This window comes from Chamaea fasciata, unplaced genomic scaffold, assembly GCF_029207755.1.
Source record: "Chamaea fasciata isolate MVZ Bird 193981 ecotype frontalis unplaced genomic scaffold, bChaFas1.0.hap1 SCAF_2, whole genome shotgun sequence".
NCBI lineage: Eukaryota > Metazoa > Chordata > Aves > Passeriformes > Sylviidae > Chamaea > Chamaea fasciata.
In genome coordinates, this window is record NW_027094087.1 from 27,463,540 (window position 1) to 27,488,866 (window position 25,327).

The 25,327-nt window shown below is 42.7% G+C and overlaps 2 protein-coding genes across 2 annotated transcripts in view; both read right to left on the reverse strand.

Moving 5' to 3' along the window:
* The window catches only part of EPHA1 (EPH receptor A1), a 34,567-nt gene extending 21,775 nt beyond the window's left edge, over positions 1-12,792 (reverse strand). The window contains 4 exon segments of the mRNA XM_066175367.1: positions 9,082-9,149; positions 12,243-12,428; positions 12,431-12,599; positions 12,601-12,792. Of these exon segments, the coding sequence (XP_066031464.1) occupies positions 9,082-9,149; positions 12,243-12,428; positions 12,431-12,599; positions 12,601-12,792 (615 nt within the window).
* A 10,150-nt stretch (positions 12,793-22,942) lies between these two features.
* On the reverse strand, positions 22,943-23,953 carry LOC136284905 (olfactory receptor 10AC1-like). The gene has a single exon (XM_066175397.1). The coding sequence runs from the start codon at positions 23,951-23,953 to the stop codon at positions 22,943-22,945; it is 1,011 nt and encodes a 336-aa protein (XP_066031494.1).
* Positions 23,954-25,327: the final 1,374 nt, after the last annotated feature.

The window sequence follows — 25,327 nt, forward strand, 5'->3', positions numbered from 1 at the left end:
ACTTCATTCCAGACACTGTTGCCTTACTCCAGTCGCAAGTTGGCCATAGGATGGGCAACATTCTTCTACAAGTGGAGAACAATGTTAGTCCGACTTCCTTATTTTAGCAGTGAGTGAATTTGTGGTTTTTTGATGCGAGAGAAAACTTTCTCATGAGATTCAGAATCATAGAAAGACTGAGGATGGAAAGGACCCTCAGAGATCATCTAATCCAATTCCCTGCTCCAAACAAGCTAAAGAGTTCTTAAAGTCTTTGCATGTTATTCTTTAAATTGCCTTTTAAACTCTCTTCTTTATAAAATTAGAGTCTAAACTGTCCTTAAACTGTCTTCAATCTCTTAAAATCAAATTCTTTAAAGGTTGCTAAGAAAACAAATGCCAATGCATTCAGGAGAGTGTCATAGGTTAGTAGCTTGGCTTCCTAAAAAGTCTAAGTATGTAGCCATTGAATTTGAGAGCAAATGGGTTTTCTGTACTTCTCAGAAACCCATGTACTAACACAGGCACCTAGTTCCAGAGGTTTGTTCTTGAAACTCTTGGTGCAGCGGTGTAATACAGAGCAAAATTATTCCAGCACAGCAATTAGAGTCAAGTGAATAACAACCTCAAAGCAAAGGTACTGTGTCAATAACCTCAAAACACTGTAAGTTCATTAAAAAGGAAAAAAGGAAAGCAACTTTCCACACATTGGTTTGATTCCATATAAAGAAAGCTGTCTTTATAAAGGCCATTCAGAATGACTTCAATGACAACCTGAAAGTGCACCAATAGATATTTGTAATAAACAGTATTGGATTGGTCTGCCATGTGAGTAAAAATCCAAAGATAAGGTATGTGCCTTTTAATATCTGCCTTTATTGACTCTGAAATGATTATACAGTTTGAAGCTCTGAAGCCTACAGAAAGCTTACTCTGTTTTTTCTGTACAATAAACCTTCTCTAGATTAGGTTTGTGTCAAGGATCCTTTCTAGGACAAGCTGTGATTCCTTCGTCCATCTGTGAACTACTCTTCCTAGGACCTACCATCAGGTATAAGATGGAAACAGTTTGCATGTCTTGGGAGCCACTGTCTCAGGCTTTGCAGGCATCAGTGAAGTGGTCTCTTTTGGTTTTAGCCTTTTTGAGGTGGGGGAACAAAAGAAGGAAACAAGCTTTTTATGTTGACAAATCCAAATTTCATCCCTGCTAATGGAGATACAGGCTACCAGTGACAGAGGCAGCAGACTGTGACAGTATTGCAAATTGTAGGCTCAGACTGGAGTCAGAAGAGCTTGTGACTCGCAATAAGAATACTGTCTCCATCTTCAGCTTGCCTTGTCTCCTTTCAGAAAAGAGTCTGCCTGCTGTGACCTCCATCTCATTTGTTTTCACAGTACCTTAGCACAGTGACTTCCAATCTGTGGTCTGCAGACCCCCGAGGAAAGGCACAGCAATACTTTTAAGAGACTTACAGAAGCAAAAGCAAGGCAAGCATTAGCCAGTAGGCCTAAAGTTACTAAACTAAGATGCATGTCTCCACTGGAAAAGTTAATAAGAATTCCTACTGGAAAAGTCAAAGAGTTCATTTGCTGAAATCCTGTAACTTGTTTAACTTTGAGTTAGAAAATTTCAGTAAGATGAAAAAACCAGCTAAGTAAGTAAAGCCAGCTACAGTGTACCTGTGCATAACAAGTGTGTCTCAATCTCATTTAATTTTCCACAGAATTGAGAGGCCATTAAATCTCTTCTTGAAGAAAAATTACAAAAAATTGCCCCAAAACAGCAACCTTTTTCTGCAACAATACATCACTGGTGTGCCAAGCCTGAAACCACCTAGGAGAACATGTGCTGCTGAACAGTTTTTATCCCCTTTCCCCAGCTGCAATCTTGCCTGTAAAGTGTCTTGGCTTTTGTTTAGTAGCATTTGCATGCTAGCATGACCAAAAAACTTTCCTGGAACAGATTCAGCATTGAAGGTAATTACAGCTGTGCTACAATCACAGTGTAGTTTCCTCAGAGGAAAGCAGGAGACAAGAGTAGCACCTTGCTGGTCCCTGTCTTGATACAGTGAAGAGCTTCTCTTCAGTTGAAATACATCTGACAAAAATTTGTCAGGAGGCAGGCTGGACCAGCCAACCAAAAATAGCATCACCACAGTGGTGTATTCCAGAACTGAAGCTTCTGTGACCCTTTACTGAAAGTTTCTCAATACTCTTTGAAGTTCTTTTGCTGGTGTGGAAGACAATTTAGATGACGATGATGAAAGAAGCGTGGTGACATCTAGACACTTCATGAGTCCTGTAACTTTAAATCTGAGGACAGCTGAGGCTGCTCTTATTTCTTTGATCATTTGGCTATGGTCAGGCAATTTTAATTTCATCATATCATCACGGAGCCTTTGACACAACTGAACACAGAAGAGATGTTTACTTACGTACAGTATCTTTATGGGTGGGATGATATATTTTTTCCCCACAATGATCCATTGGTTATTTTCAGGGAGGAGCAACTCCATTATGTAATTACTGGTTCTTTTAGGGCACTAGCACATAGGTCTCCATCCCACCCATGTCCTTTCAATTTAACTGGTAGTCATGCTCTTATGGGAAGATAAGGTGTTAATGTGAGACACCAAGTGCCAGTGCATTGATTACAGAACCTGTTTATCAAACCCAGGTTCTGCTGTCTGCTCATTCTCTGAACTGCCTGACCACATTAAGGTCTTGCATGAAAACAGTTCTGGTCACAAGAGATGGTGCTAGATGAGGGATAATGATACTCTAGTCCAACATTTCACCTAGCTGGTTTGGATCACTTGTTTTGTATATACCTGTTTTACTAACACTCACTTACAGTACCAATAACTATAAAAAGGACTGGAGTGAAAAATCAGATTGTGCATCTTAAGAGTTCAGAATTCATGGATAAAGCCATATTACCAATGAAGAAAATATTAGCTCTCATATCATTTTTGCATTACATTGCATAGGATCCATTGTAAATGGAAGTGATTTTTTTTTCATTTTTTCAAGGTAAAGGGCTTTATGCTGTGAGCTGTGGTTTTGTATGATGTGTCAAGTGTACTTCTAGTGTTTACAGAGAAGCTGGAAATTAGTCTGATTGTGATGGGCAATACTTGCTCTGTTTGTTCCTTTAAAGATGGATCAGGTGGAATCCCATACAGGGATGGGGTAATTATGCCTTGATGATGATCAAACCTGCCTGGAGAAAAGAAGCTGCCGGAGATGGCAGCCTGAAAGTCATGTGAGGAGCTGGCAATATTCAGGTCATGAAAAGGGAAGTCAGAAACTAGGCCTTGAAAACAATGGAAATAACCTTCTGAGAAATAAATTGTGGGAGTATTTTTCTGCAGATCTGCCTCTGAGATGGTGAGAATCACAGTTCAAAGCAGAGGTTAATCTTTCGAGGACACAGCAGGCAATAAAAGATGTAAAGCCTTTTCTTTCTAATTGATTGCCTGCAAACTCACCAGTATTTTAGTTGGTATTATAATAGCACTTGTTTTATTTGGGTTTTCTGTTTGTTTAGTTGGTTGGGGTTTAATATTATTATTTTAAATAGCCTTTAGTCTTCTTGGAGGACCATGCTATAGGCAGCTTAATCTCCAAGCTCCAGCTGACTTGTGCTGCTTTTGTGTTGACACAAGGAAGTTCAGTGAACCTTGTCCACTCATTCAACAGGTATAAAAGAGTGAAGCAGTTTTCTGAAGCTGCCAGGCAACAGGGCTGTCACCACCACAGTGCCCAAGCAGCCGTGGTGATGAATGTCATGGCTGTACAGCATCTTCACTTTGGCTCACAACGTGCTCTTTTCTGCCCTTCAGGTCACAACACTGAGTGCACTGGCCAAGATTGTTACTTGGGTCTCTGGCAGTGACTCCATCCTAGGCTGCCTTGTTGCTGGCTCATGCAGTCTGGCCTTCCCTACAGCTATTAATTTACACTTCACTCGTTCCCATCTCACTGGTTGGTATTCCCCCTTCTCACACTTCTGAGTAAAGTATATCTGGATATGCATAACAATTTTTCTCCTTCTCTCCCAAATTGACACAAAATAACTAATTTTAAATTAACAGGATATCATCAACAAATATCTCTCCACCAGTCCACAGATCAACAGCAGCAGGTCATGTCAGGATACAGCCCTGAAGCCAGAGCTGTTCCCATTTCCAGGTAGTTGTTGACTTTACTAAGCACTTTTCCCTTATTTCTATACAGATCCTGCTCACTCAGAGGAACTAATCCCTTATGCCTGATACTTAAACTGAGAGCAGTGAGGTGTACACTGCTGCTCTACTCCAGCTTCAGAGGTGATGGCACTCCTCTGAGTTAGCTCCTAAAGGACATGCATGAACAAGAGTTGTGGGAAGAGCTGCACAAAACAGCTTTTCTGATGGTTGTTTTTCAGACCACCTTTGGATGCTACAAAAAGCTGACTGGCTGTGACTCTTCCACGTAAAACTATCTGAGTAAGAGATCATTGAGTCTGACTAAGTGAACTGCCCAGGTTTAACGAGATAGGAGTGTTGTGCTGGAATTGCTTGCAGGTTGAAGGCGTGTGCCCCACAGCACTATTTCCTTCGTGACCAGGACTATCTGTCTGACCAAGAAGTGGTGGAACAGAAACCAGCCATCAGCTGATACCGAAATCTGGGACCGCTGAGTCTGGTGGAACACAACCTCACCTTGCTAGAACCTGAAGGCATGTAAATGTTATGGTGTGATCAGTGATAGAGAAGATGCTGACAGGTCACAGGTACTTGATCTAGACTATTACTTAAAATTTTATCAGTGTAGAATTTGAACTATGCCTGAGCTTTAATAGGACAACAACAGCATAAAAAAAAAAAGGATCTGATTTTTTGGCTTAATCAAATTGTATTCACATAGCTTCGGCAGTTGCTGTGGTCATAATTAAACTTTCCACAGAACATGAGGTGCAGTACTCAGAAACTCTTGCTCCTAAACAAGAAGCAAATAATTTCCAAAGTTTTCAAGTATTTTTGGAGCCACAATAGCTGTAGTTAGTGGCTATTCATTGATAGCCTTTGGAATATGTTAGGCCACTGGCATTACATGCCCATCCTTAGTCTTGTTTGAAAGCAGACTTTGGAAAAGCTGAGCAGATAAAGTGCCATGCACACTGAAAAACTGGTAGAAAGCTTGAAGCTGATAGCAATGCTTAGAAGTATGTGTGGAAGCAAGCAAGAATATGGAATAGGCAGGAAAATAATTATGTCCTCCTCCTCACTGTGAATAAAAGACTGAGAACAACAGTAGCCTGGAAAGGAGACTAGGAAGGTCATTTGGAAGCTTTAATAATGCTATGATCCATGCAGGAATGTAAGCTGGGAAAAATAAGCTTCACAAACCAGCTACCAGCTGAGAACTGAGCCTTGCCAAACTTTTAATATGTAATAAATATGGCACAATTTGGCAGCAGTAGAGTTCATATGAGTCCTGAAATAATATACATCCAATTTAAAAATGAAGTCACCATGAAAAAGGACCCTATTACATGCAAAAACAGCTGTAGAACTGGTGAAAGCACATGTCCCAAGAAAATGTAGGAGCTAAAAAGAATAAAATGTGTTTAATTTACAGTTCATTCAACAATATAGAGGGAAAGTCATATTGAGAAGCTCAGGGTGCAGCATTCTCCAGCACAAATAGCTTGGAACTTAAGTAGTCACATGTACTTATGGAAATATGACTAGATTATGCAAATACTATTCACATACACAAAAAATGGAAAATGTGGATAAAAGGAAGATTTCAAGATAGGCCCACAAGCTGGGAGTGAGATATTCACAGCATTAAAGACAAATATTGGATTGCTCAGTGTGTTGTATTGTAGGCCTACATAAACTGATACAGAAAATCCATAGGAATAGATATTACATAAAATCATGAAAAAAAAATCTAAACATAAAATCATGAGGACCTTTTGTGCCTGGGCTAAAAATTCAGGTTCCGAATTCTAATGAACAAACAATTCTAAATTATCACACAGACTCAGAGATTTAGGTGGGAAAGGATCTTTGGTTCTCTACTCCAATCCCCTGCTCAGAACAAGGCTGACTTCAAAGCCAGGCTGGGGTGGCTTAGGGCCTTGTCTATTAAATGCAAAATGCAAGAGGAAAGCATAATTCCTCATCACTATCTGTTCACAGCCGATGCAATTATATTTGAAAGCAAATTAGTGATTAATAACATTTTATGCTGTTATTTTACAAGCTGCCAAGAAGCAGTGCCACTATGCCTGATAAGTGAATTTGTTAATGATTGGATTTGAGAGGTTCTTTTTGAACAGTTTTGGTGGTATCTGAGACCAGTTAGGGTAGCTAAGCTGTTTGCGCAGCATGAGGAGTCTTAAAGAAATGTGAGAGCAAGTAAATTCTGTACCCCTGACACCTTCAAAGTGGCCATCATTGGCTCTCTAATATATGTTAAAAGGTGGAGATCTACCACTAGTACTGTAATACATCTCTCTATGCCCACCTGGTGTTGCTGTGGCAAAACTTCAAAGCCAAAAAAGAATTATCAAGGAATACGTTAGATGATGGAGGAGGGAGGTGGTGGGTGGTAAGGTAGATAAAAGGGGATTATAGGAACTACAGTCTGCCTCTTTAAAAGTCTAGTTTCCAAAAGTAGCCTAAAGTTAATGAAGCCCTTTCTAAATAGCTACTACAAAGCAAACTAGCACAAACCTTTTAACAAACAGAACTCTACAGACACTTTACTTAAGGTACAGAGACTTTCACTCAAAGACTACCCTTAAGCTTACGCAAGATGCTGGCTAATGTGGTGCAGAAGTTCTGAACTACTGAAGCGCTGTCCAAAACTGAGTGGTGTTCTCAGGCTGAGCCTGTGTGTTAACGGGAGCATTGTCTACCCTGGATACAGCCATGGTCTGACCATGAAACAACCACACCTGGCAAGCCACTTCATCCTCTGTCATTGGCCACAAGTGAGGAGAAAACAAAGGTGTAGTTCTGCCTCCACAGACTCAGCCAACCTCTTCTGGGCTGTGCCTCGGGGGCCTTGTCCATATAAAGCATGAACATTCCCCACAGCAAATTCCTCCTCTGTGCGATAAGTATATTGACACAAATCCAGCTCCCTGATGGGAGATCTCCAGCATCTGAGGTTAAGTACAAGTAGCAGCCTTACATGAAATACACCCTTCAGCTCTGTGTGCAACACAGCTCAGACGTTTCCAGCCTGTTACTAATCAACCTAGTCAGATTATTCAGTACTAATCTTGGCTCTTTTTTGTCAAAAAATGTTCTGAATTCATTTCCGTTCTTTTTTGAACTTATTGAATTCTTCATTTTGAAGGAATGGTTTCAGAAACACTTGTTCAAAGTTCTGATTACAAGAGAATCAGCCATTGTTCCTTTTTTGCTTGTGGCAATTTGTCAGACTTCCACCCAACAGTTATTGGGAAATGATGTAATTAGACAAATCTCCTCAAAAGGCATGCTCATGAGAAGTCAATGGATCTATTCTTCATCCTCTGTTGTTTTATCAGTCATCCATATCCTGATCTGTTGATTTTGATTTCTTTCAGGTCATGTTCCTTATAATTTTCAACAATTCTCAGTTACAATTATATTTTGAATATACATATTTTAAAAAGCAAATGTAGCACAAGCAGAAGGATTTAACAACTCCTCACACTGCTCTGAACCTACTGTGCAACACTCAGATGTTCTGTAATAAAGGTTTTATTTTCTTTCTATCAGATTTTTTTTTAGAACACACTTTTCAGTTGGTTTTTTTTTTCAATCTTTTCAAGAGGCAAACTTCATCCTGAACATGCCTGGAGCCTAGAATTGGGGTAAAATTACCACACAGAGAGTTGATAAGACAACAAAGGGAACAGTGGGCAAAACATGATCTACATGTATGTCTCACTAGGGCACCTGTTTTGAGCAGGGTATAATAATACTACTAATAATAACCAAAACAGCTTTACTAATGAAACAAATGCAGTTATGCCAGCACAGAAGAACCTCACTGTCTGGCTCTACTTCACCCAGCAAGGCTACCAGGAGGAGGAGGAGGCTGGGGTGGATTTAAACCAGACACAGCACATTACAGAGGAAAGTTATGGAAATGAGTAAGGAACAGGCTGAACCCAGGTCTCTTTTAGAACAGGAAGGGCGAAGACTCTCCATTGGAAAGCTTGGACTTGCTACAAACACAAGAGCGTGGATGAGGAACTGAAACTGTGTATTGACATATGTGCTAACTAATGCAGCAGCATAGTCCCTAAATTCCCTTTTCTTCGTGCCTTCCTTCCACCACTCCCACAGTACTGCTGCTACAAAGGAAACCACCTTCACTGATGCAGGTTGTGACACTAGAGGGACTGCTCAACTATTCTTTATACAAAATAGCTGTACTTATACGAAAATAGCTGAGAGATCAGCTGTCTTTTGGGGTCCAATGTTGCAGTGGTTTCAGGAGTACATTTTGAACCACTTCCATCAAACTCAATTTTACAGTCACAAAACAAAGGGAAATTCCTCTCTCATTGTCAGCTGTGTGGACCAAACACCAGAGATTCGTGTAAAGTCCGATAATCTTGCAGCCCACCCACAAGGGCAAATTGCTGCCCCATGAGTTAACAGTTATTTCTTCAGTCGGCTGGTGAATTAAAAAATGTGTTTCTAATTTCTTGAGAGACTCTGAGACAGAAATACTTTTGCTCTGCCTATTTTCCTAGGAAAAGAAAAAGACATGAGATTTATGTGCAGCGTGACAGAATGAAAAACTGGGTGATGAATTGATTTTGTCATTTTTCTTCATTGCTTTATTACTTCATGGAAACAGTATGTTTCAAGGATATGTTTAAACAGGCTGGAAGTCAATAGGCATCAGTCCTTGAAAAGCTGTCATGGGGTGAGGCTGCACAGGTGAAAGGAGAGAGACTTATAAAGCCTAAAATGTCCAGAAGGGGATAGAGCCTCAGAAGCTCAGTTTCCAGAAGTAGTGTGAAATTTCAACATAGATTATATTTTTCCATCGTTTAATACTGCCAGTGGCTCCCCTTCCTTGAATGTGGGTACTCACCCCTACTTCCGGAGGGTCTGGAAGCCAGCCCAGTTCACCCTGTGCAGTGCTTGTGTCAAGAAGATCCACTGAAAACCAGAAGAGAGGGAAGAAATAAATCGGTGACCCAACTCATATGGCCCACGGAATGGTTTCGTCCTTGCTTCGTCAAAGAAAACAAAGCCTGCATTTCCTCTCTCGACCCTCCATCCTTCGAAACCTTTCACGTTGAAAAAGCGTGACTAGAGGAGGGACGGAAAGTTACAAGACAGGGCAGCTAGTCAGCAGTTAAAAGTTTTTACTAATATATGAGACTCCCTCCTATACACATCCTAACAATGCAACCCTGACAAATTTTATCACTTCCTAAAACCGTCCCAAAAAGGAAGAAGGAGGCTGAAGCCTATTCAAATGGGAACGCGGCATTAGCAGCTGAACACATCTTTCCTTGAAATAAAAGGCAGCAAACTAAATGGCTGAAGAGGAAGGCAATCAAATAAATTACCAACACAAAAGATCAATCAGTGTCGCCTGGAGGGACTATTCAGTACTTGAAACACAGTGGGAAAGTACAGAGGCAGTGTGAAGTTGTAGAAGGGACTTTCCATTGTCACAGTACCCAAAAGCCAGGACATGCATCAGTTGTGCAAATTGATGAGCCCCCTACTTCTAACTCAGACTGTCCACCAGCTGACGATGGCCTAGAAATCGTTTAACCCTCTCCTAACCTTCCGACTTTTCTGGCCGGGACATCAAGATGGAGTCATGGCTCCAGCCATAGCAGGACCACCTCCTGGGGAATTGCACGGCTGCTTTCAGCCTTGCTGCTGGACTCGTGTGACAAAGGAGAAAAACATTGGTCTGTTCATTTTTAGTCCTCAAAGAAATTTGAAAATGCGATCACAGTTTGGCCTAAAGTCTTGATCTGAAGACACGTTAAAAAATGTGTCACTTTGTAGGCAAACATTGAGAAAGCAGAGGAGTTGGAATAAGACACACTGTGGGATGTGCAGCTTCGTGCCTGCCTTTGGGTCTGCCGGTGCTGCCAGAACAGACTACTGGTTTTCTGTGCATCTATTGAAGTCCCGGCTTGGGAACATAGGAAACAAGGAAAATTCTTTGGATTCTCTTTTAGATTCCTGCGGGTGTAGTCAGAGGGGTCGTTTCTATACGACTCAGAAAAGAATTTGGGGGTGAAAGGTAGGAGTGGGGAGATTTTTAAATGGCATTTAAATAACCAGGTTTCCTCCCCCTCATCTGACTGTTTTACAAATACTCCCTGCCAACTATAAGTAATAGTGTAAAGTGCAGATCAGCAAGAGTCCTGTGGAATGAGGAAGCAGGCTGTGGGCCCAGGATCAGAGATAAGAGGGATTGCGCTGCAGTTCTCACCTCTTGAAACACCCTTTCAGGATTGGGAGAAGGGAAAAGCAGGAATCCAGGTTTTGCAAGTTTGAAGTATTCACAATATGGTCATATGGCACAACCTTCCTAGCCACAGACTTCCTGTCCAGACAAGGCTTCTCATTCATGTCCCCTCTACTCTCAATCTCTTTATTTGAGATAATATTCTCTTGTGGTTAGCTCCAAAAACTCTGAGGGTGAGGTAGCCTGCCCTGCCAGAACCATCACCCAGATAACAACTATGCAGTCCCATCCTCTTCAGGACCGAAGCGGCAATGTGGAAGTGAGAGGGGCTGCATGGCAAGCTCTAGCAGAGCAAGGGAAAAGGAACTTGGAAGTGGCCAGGACAGGAACCTGGCAGAGCCCGTCTGCCGTGCTCTGCACTGTCAGCAATGGCAGCTCCTTCAGCTGCTGGGTGCCCACGGGAGGGACAAAGTTCATTGCCGAGAAGTATTTCTCTAAATGAATCCCACAACAGGAATTCTCCACGGAAAGGATGATTGGGTTAGTCAAGACTACAGAAGCAGAGGAATACAAGTGCTCAGGGACTACTGGCTCTCTGGTCCACAGCTTTGCTGCTGGGCATCTCACGTGGCCGTCCAGCCACAGGGGCGGAGATGTCCCCAAAAAGAAGAAAGGCTTCAGATAAGAGAGGACGCCGGAAAAATGAGCTGTGTCCCTGATAGACAAGTTAAGGAAGAGTGGATCACAGACACAGCCCAAATGAGATGGCTGAGATAGGGGAGAAGCTGGCAGACAGGTTACTGTTACTGCCAGCTACTGGTCACACGCTTCTGGAAACCCAAGCCTGCGTGGTGCCACCCGGTGTTACTTCTCACCCAGGCTGGCCTTGTGCACAGTGTCTGCCAGCTGCATCCACCGCGTAGCTGGATCCGTAAAAGAAACGTGCTTGTCAAGGACGCTTTAAAAGATCACTCAGCACTGGCAGAATCAGAGCTGAGCCCATGGCTGAACTGCCAGTTATGACCAAGTCCCCTCAATCGAGAGCCTGGAGAATGAAGGAGGACTGTCTTTGGGATGGAAAAGCCCCAGCAACTCTTGCTGTACAAAACAGAAGACCCTGGCAGGAATTGACCGCAAGAGGAGGTAGGAAACAGGAGAGATTTACACTCCCCTCACCTCTCTATTAAAAGTTACCATTCTCCCATGTTTCATAACCACTGTGCAACTACCAAGATGGAAGAAAAAGACCCCACTATATCTAATAAAAGAGAGTAAGCGATGCAGAGAAGGGAAAGATGGAAGCCTAAAGAGGTGGAAGAGGAAATTTTAAAGCCCAGCTCCATCTTCCGTGAGTAGGGTAGGTAAACGACTCCGATAAAATGACTGCTTGCTCACAAGGGTTAACTCCTTAAGAGGGCTTCTTGAGGAAACTGCGGGGGTGTTGCCAGAGGAGGGGAGAAACTTTCTGAGTTTGTGTTTAAACTTGTTATCTGCAAGGCCCGTGTTTGAGGGAAACAGGGGCAGAATTCTCTTGGATCACTGGATATGCCGAGGCATTTGTGCTTCAGCTGGGAGGAGGTGAAGGAGGGGGAGAACATACCTGGGCTCGTTGACTGAGTCACCGAGATTCGGATGGGGTTTGCCAGGCCCTGGTCCCCCGTCCCCCCCGTCCCCCCCCCCCGGCTGCCCTTCCCTGACACCCCAGTCCCTCTGAGGCGTCCCTGGAGCCGCAGGCTCGTGGGCCAGGTCCCGCTCCCTGCGCACCCCAGCCCAGCCCTCCAGGCAGAGGGACCGGCGGCGGGTCCCACGCTTACCTTCTTTCCCGTGCGCCTCGGGAGGAAGGAGAACCCAGAGGAGAAGGAGCCCGAGGGAGAGCTCCATGCCTGAGCTGCAGGTGCTCAGCCCCAGGCTGGCCGGAGAGGGGGCCCGGCTGGCAGCCCCCGCCGGCTCCGGCCGCTGTGCCCGGGCTGCTGCGGGCAGCGCATGGGCCTCTCCCGCAGCTCCCGAGCGCGGCGCGCACGTTGCACAAGCGCCCGCCTGGCCCACGGAGGTGATGAAAGATCAAGGCGAGTGGGTGGAGAAGCCTTACTGCCTTTACCTGTTCTAAGGGGCTGGTCACAGACTTCCCATCTGGCAGGCAAATAAACCCACCTTAAAGGCAGCCACCTCTTTTCCTGGGAGCCTCCCTCCACCTTTGCTCCACTCCCGTAAGAGGCTCCCGATTGCCACCTCCTGGGCGGCCCTCGCCATCCTTGCCGCTCCCGCCGGCCCCGGCAATGGCTTTAAACTGAAATTTTAGGAAGAAATTCTTCAGGGTGGTGAAGCACTAGAACAGGTTGCCCGGGGAGGTTGTGGCTATTCCATCCCTGGAAGTGTCCAAGGCCAGGTTGGATGGAGCCGTGGACCAATCTGGCCTAGTGGGAGGTCTAATTCCAACCCCCATGGCAGGGCAGCTGGAAATAGATGATCTTCCAGGTCTCTTCCAAGCCAAACCATTCTGTGATTCTGTGAGCTGTGATAATAGGGCTAAAACCACTGAGCCATTCTCACTGCCATTGTTTAGGAAATCCGTCTGTACACAGGGACAGCGGCCCATTTCATTCCCAAGTATGTCACAGAACAACAGCGATTCCACTTTGTCTGGCAGAATTACTGTTTTTCATTTAGTTAGCTCCTCAGCATTGATGGAGAGTGCCTGCTTTTCACCAAAAAAGAAATCATGGGAGAGGAATCAAGCTAGGAGGATTCTTTCTCTGGGTAGGAAGACCTCACGGGACTTTTAGTTTTCTTCCTGAGGGACATAAATATGAAAGGACTTGCCTTTGTTCTGTCTCTTCTGGCAATCATCAAGGATGTTACTCCCACCCATACACACCTATTACACCCCTCCCGGTAAAATACAGATGGTATTATTACACTTACACTTGCTGTATGGCTGCATTCCTCCTGCTCTCTTCTTCCTCCTCCCCAAGGAAGGCTAAAGAAAGGACCTTGTCTGGTTGCACAGAGTGGCTGGGGGATCTCCACCCTTGGAGATGTTCCAGATTTGCCAGGACACAGCCATGAACAACACAACCACCTCTGAAGTCAGCCCTGCTCTGAGCCACATTTGGGACTGTGGACTCTCTGAGGGCCCTTGCATCTAATCTTTCAGTGAATTCTGTGATTCTCAAACCATACATCTTGAGAAAGCAAGATCTATCCAATGTTCTATGTCTGAACATGGGCAAGAGAAATTTCAGAACAAATGGTTACAATACTAAGCTTTAAATTTTACATTACACATGGAGTAAAATATAGGTGCAATTAATTCAAATGTAAACGGCATTCAGAGTAGTTGTACCTTAATTTTGTTACAGTTTAATTCTGTCTAAAGTTCACATTATCAGTCCACAGTGCTGGGTCTCAAACTTTTGTGCCTCTGTTTGCCCCACATTTGAATGACTCCTATTGCAGAAGTCATATAAGATTTTTTGGTCTACAACGCATGCCTTGAGTTTGCGCTGGGGGAATGTGTCCAATTAGGTCTTCATTTGTACAGTTCTGTGCTTTCTTCAGTATGTGATGTAGCAGTGGGGCAGACAGACCCACAGCTAACTTCTCTGTGATGGGTGACATAGGCAAGGCCTACATAGATATGAAATGGGGAAGAACCATTTGCAACTGGAGGATAAGGCTCTAGGGCAGGCCAGGAGGAGCTCATGTCCTTCCTCAGGCTAAAAATAAATAAATAAATAAATAAATAAATAAATAAATAAATAAATCCGTAATATCAGTGTTGAGGCCTGATATTTGGTTCCTCAAGGCAGAGTTTGAATCTGTAAAATCCCAGAAGTGACAAGTTCTGGAGTGAAAAGCCAAAACTTGGGATGCTCCATCTTCATTTCAGTGGTGTGCAGATACTCAGAACATTTGATCTAAGGAGCAGGCAGGAAGCAATTTACTAAGGCTTACTGGAGAACATGGTCTAAAAAAAAATTACTTTTTTTTTTCTCCCCCTTGTAATGTTGGCAGATGGAGATCAAGCAACAGGGGTTTTCCAGATAATGGTGGTCAGAAATCATATGTATTGCTTTGTGGTTTTTCAGGTTGGAGACCACCTAGTGTAACTCGCAATCAGAATGTGTGTGCACTGATAGTGAAACAAAATATGATTTAATGTTACAGCAGGATCAGGATCTGAAGAAAATCTATAAACATGTGGGAGGACACAGATGTAAAAACACCAAATGCCTAGAACTTTGTTGATATCTGTAAAAGCTCTGTTGGATTGCTTTCCTATGTGTCCTCTGCACCAAAATGCAGATCCAAAGGGAAGAAGAGGGAATATACACAGAAACTGTAGCCAGTGGAGTACCACACATGCATTTTCATACGACTCTGCTGAGTATTTCATTGGCAGTGTTATTCTGTTTGTGCATCACAAGTTCGGGTTTTGTCTTTGGAAATTGTTGGGCAAGACTAATTCCCTGACTCTCTAGCAAAAAAAAAAAAAAAACCACAAACAAAAACACGAACAACAAACAACTAAAACAAACAAATCCCTAAAAACAACAAATAAACAAAACTGAAAGAACTTAATTTAAAAAATCTTTTTATGTTTTGTTTACAATCATATTCTATAATTTACATCTCCACAGCCTCTCACTCTCATGGTTTTCCAGTAAGCATCCTGTCTCTGGCATACATTTTGGTTTTAAGAAGATAACTGCTTCTTTTCAGCTCACTCTCAGCATGTCTTTGGGCTGAATCTCATCCTGTCTTTCTTGTCTCTCTGAGTATTTCTGAATTGCAAGGCACATTTTTACCTTCCATTTCCCAGTATCCTGTTTTGAGTATTACTGTGATTAGGTATCCAGCTGGAAAATATCACCACACAACACACCTGGGCTTTCCTCCTACAGCTGTGTGGGCTTGTGGTGAGGAAAGTGAGGAGGAAGGCTGTGCACCAGGTCTTGTTTTGATGTGCTGTTGGGAAAGTCAAAGGGCACTCCCATGGCTGAGTTGGGACGTGCTTCTTTTGAACTGCAGTTCAGACAGAACTGTCTCATATGATTCTTACAAATTGTATACTGTGTTTGCTGCTCCTCAGATTTTTAATGAGTTTCATCATTGTGCTGTTAAATGTCCTTACAGATGATGAATGAAGCAGAACCCAGAAATGATCTCTGGAGTTTCTCACTTGATATTACTTCCAAAATTTTCCCTTTGGTACTGATAAATTGAATCTGTGCATCCTGAACTGGCTTTCAGCAAGGTATTATAGTAACACAGATGTATAGGTCTTCCAAAGGCCTCAAATGCATCTTGCAACAAGCCCCGCTTCAGTTAAAGGAGGAACTTGCTCTTGTTCTCTGGTCTCTGATTCACTCCTTTTATCCACTATCTCTGTAACTCTAGGAATAATCTATGACAGCTCTGTAGACCATAAGAGATGCTCTGTTTCAATGTCTTATTCCCTGTAGAGAATTTGTGCTTTCTGTCCCTTATTTTCACCTGCATGACCACAGTTAAATATTCTAGTGTTTTCATTTTTATCCTAGAAGGTTTTCTGGCTCTACACCACCAGCAATTATCTTAGAATATTTCAAACAGCTGACTTCAGACTGGTTTTCTGCATAAAATAGACTCCTACCATTTAGTGGTTTAAGCTGTTAAATTAGTTTTGTATATGGACATTTTTCATTCAGAAACTCAGATTTTATTTTAAAAAGATATTTTAAACTCCTGTGAAGGAGCACAAGTAGCTCCTCTGGATCACAAAGCAGCCACCCCTATGTTAGAGACCTGAGGACCTGACTGCACAAGTAGTTGAGCTGGTTATCTTTCTCCCTTGAGAAGAATAACAAGGGCAAGGGAATGAAGCTGATAGAGACAAGGTGTAGATCTGAGTTTTCATACACAGAAGAAGCAGGGGACACTCCCTTGTTCTTCCTCACATATGCAGAGATAAACACCCTTGGAGATGTACAAGCTTTACTTGAAAGGCCCTGAGCAACCTGACACAGTTTTGGTGCTAACCCTGCAGTGAGAAGGTATTTGGGCTAAAGACCTCCCATCATCCCTCCCCACATTAATCTTTTGCTCATTCAGTTAGTTCATCACTGGTAGATGAGCAATCACATCTTCTTCCACCAGGAATGTAGACAGTTCCTTACTTGGAGTCCAGTCAAAACAGGAGGGTAGCTTCCCAAATATATCTTCCACCTAACAGAGTTGTCATACAGTACATAAACTAGAAGAAATTCAGTATTCCTGAAAAAAATTCCACTTACTTGATCATCAGCAACACATTAATTGGTGTTTCTCTACCTACTGATGCCCTGGCTGGACACAGACAGAGAAGCATATTTGCACTGCTGCCTGAACTGCAGACTTTCTGGCTTTTGTCTCTGGATAAGCTTACCCTGCCATGGTCTGCCATGCTCTTATTTGGCTTGCAAAACAGGACTGAGCTAAGTTATTACACCATCCTGCAAATGAGGGGGAGGGCCTTGCTTTTCCGCAGGAATTACCTGAGATAATTCCCTTGCCGTGTTGTCCCAGCTCTGCTCCCCCTCGTGGTCCGGTGGCTGTGGAGCCCCAGAGGTCCCAGCCGGTTCCAGGAGAGGAGCCAAGCAGGGCTTTGCTTATGCTGAGTGTGACTTTTTGTATAGACAAGAGGAGAGCAATGAAAACCAAGTCATAATAGAATCTGATTCATTCTCCTAATCATAAAACTTCCCTAAGTGGTACAAATCTGGGTCACAAGACTTAGTTACTTTCTACTATGCTATTGCAGCACATTATATACTTAGAAATCCAAAAAGTGCAGTTCTACACTTAACGCTTCTCCTTGGGAGCACGTTCTTCCTGGGCACCTTTAAAGATATTTATTCATCTTGGTGGCATTAAGGTTTTACAAAAGACTTCAATTTCTCCTTGAGCATTACTAACACAACAGCGTATGTGTGATAAACATAAAATCTGACACAGATAAATTTGATTTCTAGTAGAGATGCTGAGGACTTATTCCACTACATTATAGAAAAGTAAGATTATAATATTTTTAGCAGTTGAATCAGAGCTCGAAATATAGCAATAGTAACCTCTGCCTGGCAAACACATACCTCTCTGTAATTTGTAATTTGTTTATATTTTCTAGCCATTTTTCCTCACTCTTGGATTAATTATGTTCAAGCATGGAAATATCTCACTGACATTGAAAAAGCTTTACTAAAATACAATAAAAAGCCGTATCACTAGTCACTTAGGTAGTGTGATTTTAAATTTATTTTTTCTACTCTTACAGGTGAATGTGTAAGTTAATAAATCATTTATTTTATGGGGCTTTGTAACAGATGTTTTAAAGCTTTTTTGTCTGTTTCTAATCTGTTTATTTGAGGTGTTTTTATGGTCCTCTTCTTAACAAATTACAGTTGCCTCCACAATCTAAACACAATAAGCTTGCCCGTAATTGTTGCTGTTGTAGCTTGATCCTGATGCTGAAGAGTTGTTGTCCAGTGCAGAAATAGTTTGCACTGGTCACTGTGTTAGCAAGCAGTATTCTCTCTGAGAGGTTTCAAGGTGGACGTCAGGAGAAAGTTTTTGAAACAGGCACCTTGCAGGTGGAAAGAGGGCATTGAACGTGTTAACATCTTCCCGACTCACTGCCAACTCTATTCCCAGTTCAGCCTCCCACTTGATTTTTTGAAACTTGAACTCTTTAATTAAATCAAAACATGAAAACTAAAATGAATGCTGAGAGCAACTGTACACCGAAACCACAATGAAACACAACGCAGATTTTAGGAGACCTGATTTTCAGCAGTGACTAGGCTAGAGGCCATATGCTGCTGAGCCATCAGGTCTTCCCTCAACTTTACATGGCAATTTGTAGAACCAGACGGTCTCCCATCTTTACATGCCAATTTGTAAAACCAGACTGTCTCATATTCTTGCACTTATGCAGGTGAAACCAAGGGTACACACTGGGTGGGTATCAACCTTCTTATTCTCACTTTTTTCTGGACTTGCTTGGAAAACAACTGAGCACAATAGGATCTTTAGAGCCAAGAGCTTTAGGTTAGGGATACAGTACTGGAACTATTAATAACACCTTCAGTCAGCTTTTTGATGTGGAGGTGCTTAGAGGGCAAGGCGAAACTAATTCTGAAACCAACCAGCTGGCAGGAGCTTCACCTCATTCTTCAGCTCCACTTTGGTCTCCTGATTAGTTTTTGTCCTATGTTCCTGGTTGCTTCCTAAAACAATCCATTAAAGGAAACTTAAGGCCTGTGCAACAACCGAGTTGATAAATAAAAAAGCTTGTAGAAATGTCTAATTCTGTGGAGAAATAGCAGAATATTTAAGTATATCTCTTTCTCATTAGCTTGTTTAGGGGGTGTGGACTGTATTTGTTTTATATCATATAGGAACCTATCAAATTTTGTATGCTGGATACATAATTTCATATAATAGTAAAAAAGAAATTCAGGAAGGACTCATTTCTCTTCTTTAGTAAGTCTTCTATCTATAATTATCTGCAAGAGAAAATCCTGTAGTATTCTAGCCTTGATTATAGTAAAGAATGTAAATAGGAAAGCACAGTAAATGTTAATCCTTTGGCATAATTAACATGGAAGCAGAGGCCTTTTCTCAATAAAGCAAATCTTTGACAACTTTTCACCCTCATGATAATAACATCTGTTTTCTACGTTTACTACTAAGTCCACATCTAGTTCATTTTACAACTCCATTGTTGTAAATAGCTGTATTAATGTCACCTTTCTGCTTCAGCTCAAATGACCAAAAAAAAACCCCTATCTGGGTAAATATAGGATTATTTGCAGGTTTTCTAAGCTTTTAGGGATTTGAAAGAAAGAAAGGCTGGTGGACTCACTTTCCATGTAAGCCAAAACAGGCAGGACGTGATAACATGACTTTGTTCAAGGGGAGATAAATACACTGCAGTCTCTTCCAAGCTCTTAAAACTGGACTTTTGCCAATTTTTCAACTTTCCTTACCCATAATAGAAACAAATCCCCTAAATAAACTTTTTGTATTTATACTCCTAGGAAAATAAGGATTCTTTTTTTTTTTTTTTTTGGTAATGCAAGTGCCATTTAATTCTTTTAGGAGATTGATTATTTATAGGAACAACTTTTACAAAATGTCTTACCTGGATTGCCAGCAAAGCATAATAGTGTGCAAAAAAATATTTTTTCTTTTAAAAAAAAGCATTTTTCACTGGTTTCTCGCTGTACTGAAAGGGAGGTTTCCCTTGTATCCTCCCAGTATCACTGGTACTGGTAGTAGCTCTCAAGGAACCACCTTGAAGTATCTCCTGGAGTGGAATTTACCATTCAAGGTGCTGGACCTTGAGTGTCCTGAATGCTGCCCAAAGTCTGTGCCATCATCCTCCAAACTCTCTTCATTTTCGAGAATGTGGACACCACTGATGTGATCTTACAGGTTGAACTCTTACAGACTGGGCTCTGGTGCCCCACCATTGATAAGATCTGTGTTCTCACACAGTGCTTGCTCAGGGCTGCCTTTACGAAATTAATTGCAAGGGTGAATACTCTGTTTTTACGGCTGTGTAAACCATGAAGTGATTCTTAGTGATGTCCTAATTGGTTTCACTGGAAAACTTCATGACATCTGTGTTTTCCAGATCACAGGTCTCTGCAAATTTGGGAATGCAAGCATTCTTCTTCCAAGAAAGGACAGGACCATTTGTGAAATGCAGGTACCCAGCTGTACTCATTCACTGGGGAGTCTTGAGTCCCTACCCAACCCAAAAAACTACAACACCCATGGAAAGATCTTTTCCATACCCATCTTCAGCTGGAGGTGGAAAGTGCACTTGTCAAAATCTGCACTGCCTCACTGGATCCTGCTTTCCCTATGAAGTTCTGAAAAGAACTTAAAAATTATCTTTTTAAATTATTATTCTGTGCTCATGCCTACTTCATGGATGGTTCTGCCTTACTTCACTTGAGCACTCTACAGCTCTCAGCACATAGTGTGCTGAGTCAACGGGTCTGAAACAGCCACTTGTTGAGTGGAAAAGGGACCTCAGGCAGGTCCAGACAATGAAAAGATAACATTTTAGAAAGGAAGTGGGTCTGATATCTCTTATACATTGCTGCTGCTCTTACATCATAAGCTACCCCTCTTCCCACTCTTATCCCTGAGCCCTCTCTGCAGGTCTGTACAGTGCTTAACACAGCTGGTATGGGGGAAAGGGTTCTGTGAATGGGTGTGGGAATACTGATGGGGCTACTTTTGCACTAGTGGGTGTGGGAATACCGGTGAGGATGGTCTTGGGCTCTGGATATCTCCTCACTCGGTTCATCTGCAAGGACATTGGGTAGAGAAAGTGTCTTCTAAGAAAGCTTCCACTGCTTGTTATGCTTCCCAAACGTATCACAGAATGAAAGAGCTGGGAGTCTAACCTGGCTGCTGTTTCAGTCATGTCTTCCCTTCCAAAAGCATCATCTGTATCCCTGTAGTGAGGAGAGGTCTGCCCAGGTGCCTCTGTTCTGCAGTGGTTCACGAGGAATGTCCTAGCTCAGGGGACAGCCCTGCTGTCTTCCCATAGCTGGCAGCAGATAACAGTTATCTCTCTGCTATCCCATGCCCACAGCTGCCAGAAATATGTGAGGGCCTCTACCAAGGCTTTGAACAGTACTGTGAACCTCAGCGTCTTTCTGTCCTTCAGTTTTGTTGCCGGGCATTTGGACATATCAACACCTCCTAGAAGGCAGGTTAGAAACCTCTGATGCAAAATCCTGCTAATCTCAGGAAGGACCTCTGGCCATCTCAAGTCCAGTCAACTGCTTGCAGCAGGATTAACTTAAAAGCTTGATTTGACTTGACAGGATTTAGAATTTATGCTTCCTATTTTTCCTGTGCTCATTACAGTTACTTAATAGTATTTGATTCAAAGCACTTATCTAATGTAATTCTGAAGTACTTCTCTATTAGTACTCAGTGTTCTTTCATTGAAACCCTCCCCTTCTTACTTTTGGAAGAGCTGGCAGGTGATTAAAATGTTCACTGCAACTTTGATAATTTTTAAATAATGCCGCTAAATGTTTGCCCACAGAGTAATTAGGTATTCATTGACATGAGAGCCAATATTCTGTGTTAATGTATTAGGCAGGCTAGAACTGTGAACTTGAAGACAGCTTTTAATGTCAGTTTTAAATTCCACATTTCTCTTTTGTCAGAAGGCTCCAAGTTAACTTCCTCAATGACAGTGCCAATTTCTTACATTTGTCAAATCCACTTACCATAATTTTTAATGATTGCAGCCCAGAGAGAAAGTAAATACCACTCTGCTCTCTCGATCTGCCCAGAGAGAGAGCTAAAGGCAGCTGGGGTGCTGAAAATCCTTTGGATTAGACAGAGGAACAGAAGCAAACATTTTAATTTTTTCTCACCAATTTTCTATGTAAGAAGTGGGTTCTGAATCATAGGGTCTCTATGGCCTTTAAAGATACAAGGGGGAGGGAAGTATTAAAAAAAACAATGAAGTTGGTTCTTTCCCCCCCTCTTCCTAGCCAAAATTGATCTATCCTAATTTGTCTGAATCACCCTGTTCCTCCTACACATAAGAAACTCATACAATAACACTGCTTTGCACCTTTCAGACTCTTATGCCTGCTGCAGTCCAGCCTGTGCTGTAACTCTCACTGGTTTTGCTGAAGAAATTGCAATAACTGTGGCAGCAGTATTATTACTTTTACAGTTATAGATCTCAACACTCCACAGGCATTCATATTTATATGATGCAGTCTTTCCTGGTAAAAGTCACATGATAGGACAAGTATCTTAGCCTTTGTGTTGCCATAGGAACAACCCAAACCTAAAGCATCTCCTTATAAAAGGAAATATGTTTTGCTTCCTGCAAAACACGCATAGGAAAGTCATACTGTTGTCAGACTGATGGCATTTTAACTTTCAATATCTAGAATAATTCAAGGTTAGATGAGTTTACACTAACAATCTTTCCATTTGTCATGGGATGCCAGAGGGCAGCCTTCTGCTAAATTTGGAGAAAACCACAGCTAAATAGCCATGGACTTTCTTCTTCTAACCTTCCTTTAAGCCCCTACAGATTTATTGTGCTGCTGAACTTACCAGTGTAAAATTAGTACTGACTACCCAATTTCTACTGTCATCTTGACAGAAAAAATAATGAAACCAATCCTTTAATATTGGTTTATTAGTTTTTAAAATGTTTGTGTTGATCTTCTGAGTGTGCTGGGATGACTATGAATGTAAGCCTAAATATGTATGTGATCACAGAAGCAAAACCAGTGATTGATCAAAGCTCTTCATCCTCACAACTCACTTAAGCATTTTCCTTTAGATCAAGTGTTATGTTGGGGATTTTTCTGAACAGAGATATCTTTTCCTCATAAATGTAGTGATGCATGTAGAATCCTGCCTGGATATCTGCCTTAGCAAAGTCTATGGTGATCTCGTTATGGGGCTGTTTTGCAACAAGCATGTGTTTATTCTACTAAAATTTACCACACACACACATCACAACTCTGATAGTATCCCAGTTCACCTGGGCTATTTTCTTCCTCCTCAGCATTTTCCTGAGCATCCCTCTGATTTCCTTGTTCCTCAGGCTATAAATGAGGGGATACATTAATGGGGTAATGTTGGTGTAGACCAGAGACACCACCTTGTCTCGAGCGGGTGAGTAACTGGACTTAGGGCGAATGTAAATGAAGGTGGCACATCCGTAGTGCAGTAAGGTGATGGCCAGGTGTGAAATGCAGGTGCAGAAGGCCTTGCCCCTTCCCGCGGGGGAGGTGATGCGTAACAAATCCGCAGCGATGCAGACGTAGGAGGCCAGGATTAGGAGGAAGGGGAGCAGCAGGAGGAGCACGCAGGCGGCCAGCAGAGGCAGCTCGGGGGCGTAGCTCTGCGTGCAGGCCAGGTGCAGCACTGCAGGGACGTCGCAGAAGAAGTGGTCGATGCGGCGCGGCTGGCAGAAAGGCAGGCGGAACACGGCCACCGTCAAGGCCAGGGCCACGGCGAAGGCTCCCAGGGCGCAGGCGAGGGCCAGCCGGAGGCACAGCCCCTCGCTCATCACGGCCGCGTAGCGCAGGGGCTGGCAGATGGCCACGTAGCGGTCGTAGGACATCGCTGCCAGCAGGAAGCACTCGGCCCCCCCGAGGGCCACGAAGAGGTGCATCTGTGCGGCACAGCCCAGGAAGGAGATGCTGCTGCCGTCCGCCACCACCAGGCTGACGAGCGCCTTGGGGACGATGACTAAAGTGTAGCAGAGCTCGATGGCAGAGAGTTGGCAGAGGAAGAGCAGCATGGGAGGACGTGAGGGCTCCATAACCACCGCCATGAAGATCATCATATTCCCTGCCAGCGTGACCAAATGAACAACGAGAAAGAAAAGGAAGAGCAGGACCCGCAGACGGAGCAGCTCGGAGAAGCCGAGCAGGAGGAACTCCATGGCTGCACCAGTGCTCACATTGTCTCTCTCCATGCAGCCTTCACATGGCATCTGCAGGAGAGAAACAGAAAGGAAACAGCTGAGTTTGATGCCTGGCAATTAATTGCATGTAGGAAATAATGTTACATTACTGTAGAACCAGTGTGGTAAAGCTTATTGGGTGAGGAGGAAGGTGATTTTATTGAAAAAAAAAACCAACCCAAACTCCAAACCTGATTTCACTTAGCCACGTTCAGCACACTCTCAGACCCATATTCTCACAGCCACCAAGGTTCTTGTGCCCAAACAATCTCCCTAGGATTCTTTGCCACGGCATTGGTGACAAAGACTCTCAACTGTTGGGTCTTCATCACTTCTGAGTTGTTCTTGGGTTTGTGACCATGTGCTGGTTTTGAACATGCATTAGGTGCTCTTTAGGAGTTGACACTGATTAGTCTAACTGAGCTGTCCTGCTTTTGAAAGTTTTCACTGGACTCCCCCTCCTGTTCTGAGTATCCTAAAAGCTGCAGACAAAGGCGTCTGGGTCTTGAAGACCATCAGCTCCTAAGTCTCACAGAAGCTGCTGCTGTTCCTTATGCTTCCACTCCCAGGCAGACCTGTCAATTCTCTATTCACAGCACTTCTGCAGTCCCCTACATCTGTGTCAGAGATGTGCAAGGACAACCAGAGTAAGCTGGAGCTCCTGTGCTACAGCCTGACTCCAAATAGTGGGAATTTGAGGTGTCCTCTGACTGGGTTTTCCCTTCTCCACAGTGGATCTGCCATAAGGTTCATACAGAAAGAGGGTTTCAGTGATTAGACATGAGGATCCCGAAATTAGGGCTGACATTTTGGCTGCTTACATCTTTATGCCAGGCTCGGACCTATGGCATCAGAGTTAAAGTAAACAAACTTCCGTTCTCAAAACCAAAGATGTTCATGGCAACCTCCATACTCTGTAACAGTTTTTTAAGGAAAACACAATGCTAATATTCTGGACTTGGAGACTGAAATCTTGCTTTTCACAGGAAGAACAGAAATTTCCTAGGAATGAGGAGTGATACAAAGCTATTTAAGCTGAAAAATCTAGGAATGATAAGAATGTAGAGAGACATACAAAAATAAATTATATATACTGGTCATGGCTGAAGAGAGTTCATTGCTCACATGTTCATCAATGAATACAGTATTAACTACAAGGAATAATTCCAACTCTTTCTACAATTTGCTGTAAAACAAAAATAAAATCAGAGATTGCTTGAAAACTTCTGCTTATTTAAAAATCCCAGCAATATTTAAATGTGAAACGAACTGGAAAATTACATGAAATGTCATCAAAGACTAGTAGAAGGAATGTGAAATTGGTGGGAAAGCTATTAGTGGAGATGGGGATTTTCCTGGAAAAAGATGTTTCAAAAAGACTCCAGAAAAAATAATCAATACAAT